The sequence below is a fragment of the Myotis davidii genome, unplaced genomic scaffold (assembly GCF_000327345.1).
Source record: "Myotis davidii unplaced genomic scaffold, ASM32734v1 scaffold1208, whole genome shotgun sequence".
NCBI classification, from domain to species: domain Eukaryota; kingdom Metazoa; phylum Chordata; class Mammalia; order Chiroptera; family Vespertilionidae; genus Myotis; species Myotis davidii.
The window spans coordinates 25,773-35,691 of record NW_006299241.1 but is presented as its reverse complement, the minus strand read 5'-3'; the positions used below and the strand labels follow the sequence as shown (position 1 = coordinate 35,691).

Sequence of the window (9,919 nt, the reverse complement as noted above, 5' to 3'; positions counted from 1 at the left end):
GGTCGCGACCCACCGGTTGAGAACCGTTGCTCTAAGACCTTCCTTATTTCTGAGCCATCTAAGGGAATTAGAATGCAGCTCAACTCTGTTGCTGGCTTTTAGGTTCTTTATGCTAATCTAAGTTTTAGGTGAAGACTCCTAAATTTTTATTTGTAAGGCGTAGAAATGAATTTATTTTCTGGTTCTTTGAGGCTTCTGGCCAGTATTACAGGGTACTGGTAGGTGTTGCAAATTTAAATGTAAATAAAGCCACTTTCAGAACAATGGTTAATAATCCCAATAATATGTATAATGTGCTCACTACATGACCTTGGGCAAATGACTTCACCTCTTTAGACCTCAGTTTTCTCATCTATAAAATGAGAGGGCTGAGATTATCTGTAAGGGCACTGCCAAGTTCGACATTTTGTAATTATGTGATCAGTCTTACATAGCTTTCTCCTCACAGTCCCTCCAAAGGCAGTGACACTGGCTCTTGCTTTATTGCTCCTCTCTTCCTTACTGACAGTTTTACAGTTGAACTGCCAATTCCTCATGGCTTTATTTCAGGTCAGATATGTAAAGCTTCCCAAATCAACTACCCAGGATAGAAGTAAGAGAAACAGCTGGTTTGGTCTCTCTGCTTATGCTTACATAAACACACACACACACACACACACACACACACACACACACACACACCAAAAAAAAACAAACAAGAAATGAACAAACAAAAAGACAACAGCAACAAAACACACAACAGCTCCAAAGTTTCATATTCTAAGAAGGCAAAACCTCTTGGGCATGTAAACTGGGGCTCCTGACATCCGATAGAGGAAGCCCAGTGCCTCTACTGCAGTAGGGGTGGAATCTGAGTCAATGTCATCTGTACCTATGATATGCATGATGGTGAGACGCAAAGTCCTCCACAAATTCAATCCTCCTCCAATGACTGAACCCCACTCCAATATCCATCCACCCAAATTTCTCATTCTAGAACAATATTTTGGACTTTTTTTAACCTAACAGGTCAGCTACATAATAACAAATTAAACTTTTATATTCTTAGCTAACATTAGCAGTCTTTCTGGGTCAGAATCTGAATGGTCCAGAACAACCTCTGGTTTGAATTTTGAGTACTGAATCATAGAACTTGAAGAGGTCATAGAAATCATCAGATCTAATTATCAATACAGAACTTTAATTTTCTCCTCACTGTCCCTGCCAAGTTGTTCCCCAATTTCTGTTTAAACACCTCTAATAACAAGGAGCTCATCTACTGAAGCAAGTAGCACCACGCTGTCACTTTGGTGGGACAATGGGATTATGTTAGGGTAGTGGAAGCAGCATCATGAATAGTGTGATTTCACATTAAAACTTACTACTCACACCCTTCCCAGCTTGGCTCAGTGGATAGAGCATCAGCCTGCCGGTTGAAGGGTCCTGGATTCAATTCCAGTCAAGGGCATGCAGGACACAGCCGATCAATGATTCTCTCTCATCATTGAGGTTACTCTCTCTCTCTCCCTTCCTCTCTGAAATTACATTAATAAAAATATATTTTTTAAAAAACTTTCTACTTATGCCCTGGCCAATTTGCTTAGTGGTTAGAGTGCCAGCCAGTGCACTGAAGGGTCACTGATTGCCAGTCAAGAGTACATACCTTGGTTTCAGGTTTGAGCCTTGGCCCCGGTCAGGGTTTGAGCAGAAGGCAACTGTTAGAGCACCAGCCCATGTACCAAACGTCGTGGGTTCGATACCCAGCCCCAGTCAGGGTGAGTATGGGAGACAACCAATTGATGTGTCTGCTCTCCCCCTTTCACCCTCTCTAAAAAAAAAATCAATGGAAAAAATCCTCAGGTGAGGATTTTTTAAAAAAAAAACTTACTACCCACCCTACACCGTGTTAGAATTAGTTCCATGATTGCCTACCAATTCCTGAGATGTCTTTAATAGTGTCAAGGCATTTTTTTTAAGTTAAAGGTTAATCTGTCCATACCTGCCACAAGAGTTCCCACTGAGAGAGAAATAACTAATCCTAGATTTTCTGAAATCAGCTTTAAAAAGTCTTTCAGTTGAGGTGGGGTGTAAAGCAAGAAAAAATGCTCTGGGGCATGTGGCTGGGGGAAAGTTCTCGGAAAGGCAAGGTTGGGTGCATAAAAGGCAAACTTTGCTGACTTCACATTCTCATCTTGTCTGGGCTCTGACACCAATGCAGCCACCTAGCTTGAAAGTATCTCAACCTCCATCATCACACTCCGTTTTTTGAAAAGACACTAAATACTCATTTGTTTACTTGTTATCTCACAAACATTTTCCTGTTGCCACACTTTCACAGTGCCACACTTCAGCTCAAGTGGAAAGTTGAGGCTCTGTGACCTATGTGAGCTTTTCGAGGTGCAAGTTCTTCTTTTCTTTTAATTTTTTTAAAAAAGTTTATTTTAGAGAGTGAAGGAGAGAGAGAGAGAGAGAGAGAGAGAGAGAGAGAGAGAGAGAGATCAGTTGTCTCAGATCAGGGATGGAACCTGAAACCTAGGTCTGTGCCCTAATGGGGAATCAAACCTGAGACCTTCTAGTACATGGGATGATGCTCCAACCAACTGAGCCACACTGGCCAGGAAGAGGTACAGGTTCTTTTAACTTATACCCTCACATCTGGCAACTGAGCTGAGTCTATAAGAAGACAATCAATAGTTACAACACTAATTCCTTCTAGTGGAGGAATGAAAGGGAAGAGCCCTGTAGAAAACTGATTCTAGTAATGGGAAGGAGCCCAAGACTGATTATTACAAGATGTGAAAATACTACTGTCTTCCTTTCTTGTGTTTAGAGTACAGGGTGATGATGTGAGTTAAACCTGGCCTATGAATTTGATCTCACAGTTTTGACTCTTCACTTCAGCCTCAGACTCCTTAGGTGACCTCATGCCGCCAGTTATGCCCTGGAGGCCTTTTATTCAGTATCTTTAAAATGGCAGCAGTAGCCTTTATTATCTTCTGACCTGTGTTGGTTGCTTTCCCTGTTATACTCTTTAAGTACCTCTAACTTTCCTTCAGTTGCCAAGTGAGAAGAAACCCCTGAAGAAGTGTTGCATTTGCCTTTGAACATCAGAAGCACTGGGAGATGGCCTGTGTTTCCTATATACATGCTGATTATTCTAAACACAGGGGTTGGCAAAAATAGGTTTACAGTTATGAGTAGTTGAAACACAGTTTATTATTGTATTATTTATTTATTTATTATTATATTATTTATTTGTATTATAACTGTAAACCAACTTTTGCCCACCCATGTACATGCAGGCCACACAAGGGCACACCACCAGCAACAAGAGAATCTCCTCAGCCCACTGAAACAACAAAATAAAAAATGTTGAGATTTCTTCCCACAATCAAACTTATTGTTACCATTTTCTGGGAGATTTCAGACAAATTTTATTCTAATAGATATACACCAGGCTTTATCTTTAATAACATTCTATATACCAATTCCCAGGGTAGAAACATTTCCCCATTCAACATTATTTGCAAATGCATGTCAAAACCAGGGAGGTTAGGGTCATAGGAAGAGTCAGCATAGTAGCCTCTAGTCTAGAGAGAATGCTGGAATGAAGATAATGAAGACCAGACTCTGCTTCCAGGTCTACACCTCAGTTTTCTGGGCTGTCAGTTCATCTGTCAGAGCCATTGGCTCCCAATCAGTATGATATTAATGACAGGATCTAAGTCTATATGATAATCCTTACTAGAAACAGGCAGCAGAGTAAATATTGATACCAAATTGAATGATACCTCTAAAACCCCACAGAAGAGACCCTGTTAAAATGATCTTTTGCAATGATTCTTATTTCAGGATATAACGGGAAATGAAGTGAAGGAGAAAGAAAAAAACTTTCAACAGCAAAAAGGTAGGTTGCTATTTACCAATTTCTATACATACTTAAAAACTAAAAGGAGGCTTTATAAGGCTGATTATATTGAGTAACCCAGTGTTGTATCAGGGAACTTTTAGCCTTGGAAATAAAACTGGAACACAATCAGATGGGTTCCTTTAATGCTGACAGTACCAAGTATGAAGAAATTCCATTATTTTCAATACCTTGATCAAAGAAACCATACCACCTAAACAGGATAAGATGATAAGAAAATCATCATTTGGTAGCAGTGGCATTCACTGCTCAATAAGTTTTTCATGGGGAACCATGGCCAGTGGAGCCTCTGGAATCAAGGAATGAGTCAATGTGACAATATTCTATTCTTTGCCTTGTTCTTGATATGGGAGTATCTGGAACATCTCATGGTTTGAAGGGGTCTTGATGGTTTTCAAATCCAACACCACAACCAGGGCACAAATCTCCTTCACAACAGCAATGACCATCTGGCCTGGACTCCGGTAGAATATGCTTAGGCACCTTCTATCTCATAAAGCAGCCTGGCCCATCTTTGAATGGGTCTAATAATTATAATAAGTTTATTATATTACCTGAGAGAAGTCTTTTCTCCTCTGGAGTTGAATTTTGTTCCTGTAATCTCCACTCACTGGAACCAGTTCTGCTCTATGGGGCCAAATGAAACAAAGTATAATTCCTCTTCTACACAGCAGCTGTCCAGATGTTGAAAACAGTAATCATGGAAGCCTTTTCTTCTCCAAGCTAAACCTACCAAGTACCTTCCACTCTTCCTCTTATGATCCTTTCCATACCCTTTCCTTTCCTAGTTACCTCCTTTTCTGGATGACTCCCTAATTTTCCCTGTTCCTCTTAGAATATAATACAATAACTCCTGGAGTGACCCGAGTATCAGAAAGATGAAAAGTTGGTAGATGGATGTTTTTAGAGAGACTATTATATCACAAAGTCAGTGAAAATGATGGTATGGGTTTTGTAAATTTAATACACACAAATGCATATGTACATACAGGGTCGGGCAAAAGTAGGTTTACAGTTGTGAGCACATAAAACACAGTTTTTCTTGTATTATTATTTATTTATTATATTATTTTCCATATGTCCAACTGTAAATCTACTTTTGCCCCCACCCTGTGCATACAGAAATACAGATACTGTTTTCTGAGGCAAAGAGCATACTCAGAGCTTGCTTTAATTATTGGTCTATTTCCATGAAGGTTTTGTCTTTAGAATGACTCTAAGATATATTGAGTTGAACCATGTTATCTATTAAGTACAGTAAAATTTGAGGAAACAGTTCATGTGGAGGCTGAAGTTAATCATACAGGCTGCCTAGCAGTCTTCAGAAAAATGATAAACTTAACAAAACTTGTAATTTAGATCATGCAATTTGACTAAATATTTATAAGGCATTTACAGAGTGTCTGACACCAGACTCATTACTGGACAAAAGAAACTTCCACACTATCTTTGCATTTAGGCAATCAGCACATCTAATTAAAAAGCAAGCCTTTTACATAAGAAACAATTAGAGATAGATACAATAGTTTGGCCAATTAATTGACCAAATCAGATACCATAAGCATCTTACTAGCTAATTGTGCAGACATGATCTTCCTAAAAGCAAGAGTCAAAGTATATTTTAATGCAGACCAGTACCTTTAGCCTGTATCAATCTATGTGAAGTGGAATTGAGTACTGAACAACTATAAGAAAAATAGAATCAGTGGAATTAGCCAATTCAATCATTCAGATTTTTTAGAAACCAACTTTTTTCACTGTGAGAAGGATTTCAAACCATTCTACCCTTACTTTTACATAACCTATTTAAACACAGCCTCTATTACACAGATGTGGAACTGAACCAAATAGCTCCATGGGCAGTTTTGCATTATTTTGGCCTGACAGTTTGTTTTTTGCTTCATTGTAGGTGATCAGGATCCTCAAATTGCAGCACATGTCATAAGTGAGGCCAGTAGTAAAACAGCCTCTGGTAAGTCCAAAAGCATCTGAGCATCAGCTATCCAAGGGGGAAGGCTAAGATACTGATGCAATGCAGCCAAATGATTACGTTCCTCTCTTCCTCTGGGGCCTAATCTACAAACCTACTCATATACCTCTTACATGTTCTCCTTCGTCTTCAAAGTGAGCTCAAAAGTAAAGATGGGACTTGAAGAGACAAAAAGAGGTGGGAAGCAATAACTATGTTCTCATTATGTTCTTGTTTAATGGCTGATTCTAAATGATGAATTACTGGGTGAAGAGACCATTATTCTGACAACATAGAAGAGATGGCAGGTAGTGACTTGACTATGAACGTCCCTCATACTAACCCTTCTTCACTGTGTGTAAATGGGCCTCGGGGGGCATTTCCTGCCATCTGTCAATTGATGTATGTTACCCCAGCCTCGCATGGGGGCCAACCTCAAGGAAATTAAAAGGTAAAATCATTTTGCAAAGATCAGTAGGTGCCAGGATGTTAGATTTTCCAATGAAGTAACAACAGACAACATACTGTAATCTTTTCAACTCTGAATGACTTTATTTCCATATACGTTCTGCCATTGTTCTAGCCCTTAGATCTTTTTCCCAAATCTGTACCTCCTGATAGCTGGTGCTGGAGAATGTGTCACATCTGATAAATGGATGGAAACACACACGCTAGCATAAAATCCCCCATTTACATAAATGCAGTCTGAAAGCATCAGAGAAGTCTTTGAAAAATTCAGCACAGTGCTCTGGAATGGAGTTCTAAAGAGTGTGTGTTTGAGAGAAAAAGAGAGATGAGAAAAAAGGAGAGGAGAGAGAGGGGAAGAGAGCAGAGCAGAGGAGCGGAGAGGGGAGAGGAGAGGAGAGGAGAGGAGAGGAGAGACAGCCTCATTTCTAAGCTGCGATTTCGATTTCTTAGTGGTTATACATGGTTATCGTGAATCATGGTATGGGAGTGGATAAGGAGTTTTGAACACTGAGGCTCAAGAACCATGACTACCACTTGCTAGGTGACCTTGGGCAAGTCTCTTTACTGACACAGCAATTTCCTGCCTCACTTCACACAGTGACTCTGAACATCAAATCAGCTAATGTGGAAGAACATTGTACTGTCAAGTGTTATACAAATGTAAGGCGACATTACTTAGCTTTCTTCACTGTAATTTAGATGTCACAAGAGTGACATAAAGTCCTTCATTAATACCAGTATTCCCACAATATTTAATAATTCTTCCAAGTACCCCTTTCTTAGAAAATACACTTACAGATAAGAGAATATCACAACTATATTGACATATCCAGGGTGGCCATCCACATGACACCTTCTCATCCAGATTGGATAACAGCAACAGAGATGCCTCCTCAAAAATAGCTTCCCATTTGTATATAAATCTTTGCCCTTGTATATATCTCATTATGTTCAGATTCTGCTAAAAAGACCATTATTGGTATTGGTCCTAGTATATTTTATGGTCTGCATCACAGTAGGTTCCCAGAGGACCAGGTGAGAAAAAAGTAACATTCCTCCCCCTACCCCAGTCCCAAACCTCTAGTTTGTACTTGCTCATGCTGCTGCAGATTTGACCTACATCCCACAGCAAGGCTGAAAATTAGATTATGACTTTTAAAAATAAACTTAGTGAATGAAAAGATAGGGAACCTGCACTTTTTTTCTCAATTGGTCCAAAAGTGAAAACATCATAATAAAGTACCATTTCTGAAGTGGTCTGGAGGGACAAAAAATCAGACATTTCAGGTGCCTTTTTTATATTAAAGGATGAGTCGTAACAGGTTGGATCTTGCACCCTGATAGGCCAAAGACCACCAAATAGGATTTTTTTAAAGTCCAAGGAAGCAAATGCATTAATACATTTACTTCTCCCCAACCCCCACCCAGCAATCTAACTCTGTGGGAGCTGAGATTTGAAATCAGGTGCACACACTACTTTGAACCCACTCAACATCTCAGCCGAGAAAATGGCACACTGTTGGTGGGTACTCTGGTTTAGCCACAAGAATACATGTACTTTCAAGTTGGTGGCGCCCACTACAATGGGAGATCAAAACACATAGTGAAATGACAGGTTTATTTTCATACTTCCTTGCCTAATTTTAGTCCTTGCTGTGGGAGGCAGGTCAGGTTTGCAACAGCTTGATCAGGTCGGAAGAAATGGGGTCTTTCCTTTTCTCTGTGCAGAGGCTGAGCTAGGTAGACCAGCAATTCTTTGACTTTGTAAAATTTAAGGAAAGGAATAAATAAATATTAATATTAGCAAGGATTTTGCTTGAATATTTTGGAATGCATAATTTATGATGTGTAATTTTGAAATCATTCACACTTTCTGAAGTTCAAGGACAAATCAGCTTTAAGAACTCTAAAGGGAGAAGGAAACTCACTGTGCTCTGTTACTTTATTTAATTTTCACAAGTCTCTAAAATGTGCTGTAATATTAGCCCAGTGTTGCAGATGAGAAACTAAAACTCAGAGATAGATTTGCCTGTGCTTGAATAAACCTTGGATTGGAACCAAGCTTCATTTGACTATAAAGCCCATGCTAATTTGTCAGCCATAGCTCCTTCATAGACTTAAGGCTGAAAGGGTCCTTAAAAGTCCCTATTGCCCCAAACTTCCATTCATATATGAAATTAGTGTCAACATTAAACTATGTTTTGTTAGAATGTGAATCATGCTATTTTTCATCTCACCACAAATTTTTCTCCTCTCCATTACAGTTCTACAGTGGGCCCAAAAAGGATATTACACCATGAGCAACAACTTGGTAACCCTCGAAAATGGGAAACGGCTGGCTGTTAAAAGACAAGGACTCTATTATATCTATGCCCAAGTTACCTTCTGTTCCAATCGGGAAGCTGTGAGTCAAGCTCCATTTATAGCCAGCCTCTGCCTGAAGTCCACGAGTGGATCTGAGAGAATCTTACTTAGAGCGGCAAATACCCACAGTTCCTCCAAACCTTGTGGGCAACAATCCATTCACTTGGGAGGAGTATTTGAATTGCAACCAGGTGCTTCAGTGTTTGTCAATGTGACTGACCCAAGCCAAGTGAGCCATGGGACTGGCTTCACATCTTTTGGCTTACTCAAACTCTGAACACTGTAACCTCGCAGGCTGCCGCTGAGCAGATGCTGGCAGTCTTCATAATACAGCAAAGCAGTTAAGACCACCCCCTGTTGAACTGCCTATTTATAACTCTAGGATCCTCCCCATGGAGAACTATTTATTATACACCCCAAGGCATATAGGGCTGCAATAAGTGAAATATGGGGCGGGTGAAAACCAAAGAGGCCACGTTCCCTATGAGCTTATATTCTGAAGCAGCAACCCGACTGATACAGACATCCAGAGATCCCTATGAAAAGACAAGGCCATTATGCACAGATTGAATTCTGAGTAAACAGCAAATTATTAGCCAAGTTAGTTTTTTAGTTTTGTTTTGCCTGCAGTGTCTTTCAGTGGATAATGTATTTGATTTATCAGTGAAGATACATAAGGGAAACAAGGAGCCTCAGTTCACATTTACTTATGGTTGATTCTGGGTCCCTGTGTCACTGATGAAAGGAACAGGCTCTAGAAAGTCTAATGCAGTGAAGAACTAAAAAACTCTGTCCCCCCACTAGCCTCCCTGACACTCATTTATCTCTCCCTCCCACCCTCTCTCCCTCCTTCACAGTGTGAGACTGTTGCTAATCAGTTATCTTATTTCAACCTTGTTCCTATCTCCACCACTGTAGATGGGAGGGGGAGCAGAGAGAACAGCTCTGAGCCTGCCCACTCCTCAAGAAATGAGTGTATTTAAAGGAAATCTATTGTATCTACCTGCAGTCTCCACTGTTTCCTGGGTGAACTTGTCTTTATCCTGTTATTTATTTTTTAATAATAAAAATCCCTTAACATTATTGTTGTTATTTAGCACCTGAAGCTTAGGCCAGGTTTGGGGAGGAGGAATCATTTGGAGGGAATTTTCCTAACCTTTGTGATGTGTTCATAAACTAGATAAACTTGGTTTTCAAACTTGTTGCACCAC

The 9,919-nt window shown here is 39.9% G+C and overlaps 1 protein-coding gene across 1 annotated transcript in view; it reads left to right on the top strand.

Moving 5' to 3' along the window:
• CD40LG (CD40 ligand) overlaps positions 1–9,530 on the top strand; it is a 13,455-nt gene extending 3,925 nt beyond the window's left edge. Inside the window, exons 3-5 of the mRNA XM_006774699.2 lie at positions 3,832–3,886; positions 5,817–5,879; positions 8,609–9,530. Coding sequence (XP_006774762.1) covers positions 3,832–3,886; positions 5,817–5,879; positions 8,609–8,985 — 495 coding nt within the window. The 3' untranslated portion in view covers positions 8,986–9,530. The remainder of the gene's footprint in view (positions 1–3,831; positions 3,887–5,816; positions 5,880–8,608) is intronic.
• The last annotated feature ends 389 nt before the right edge of the window (positions 9,531–9,919 follow it).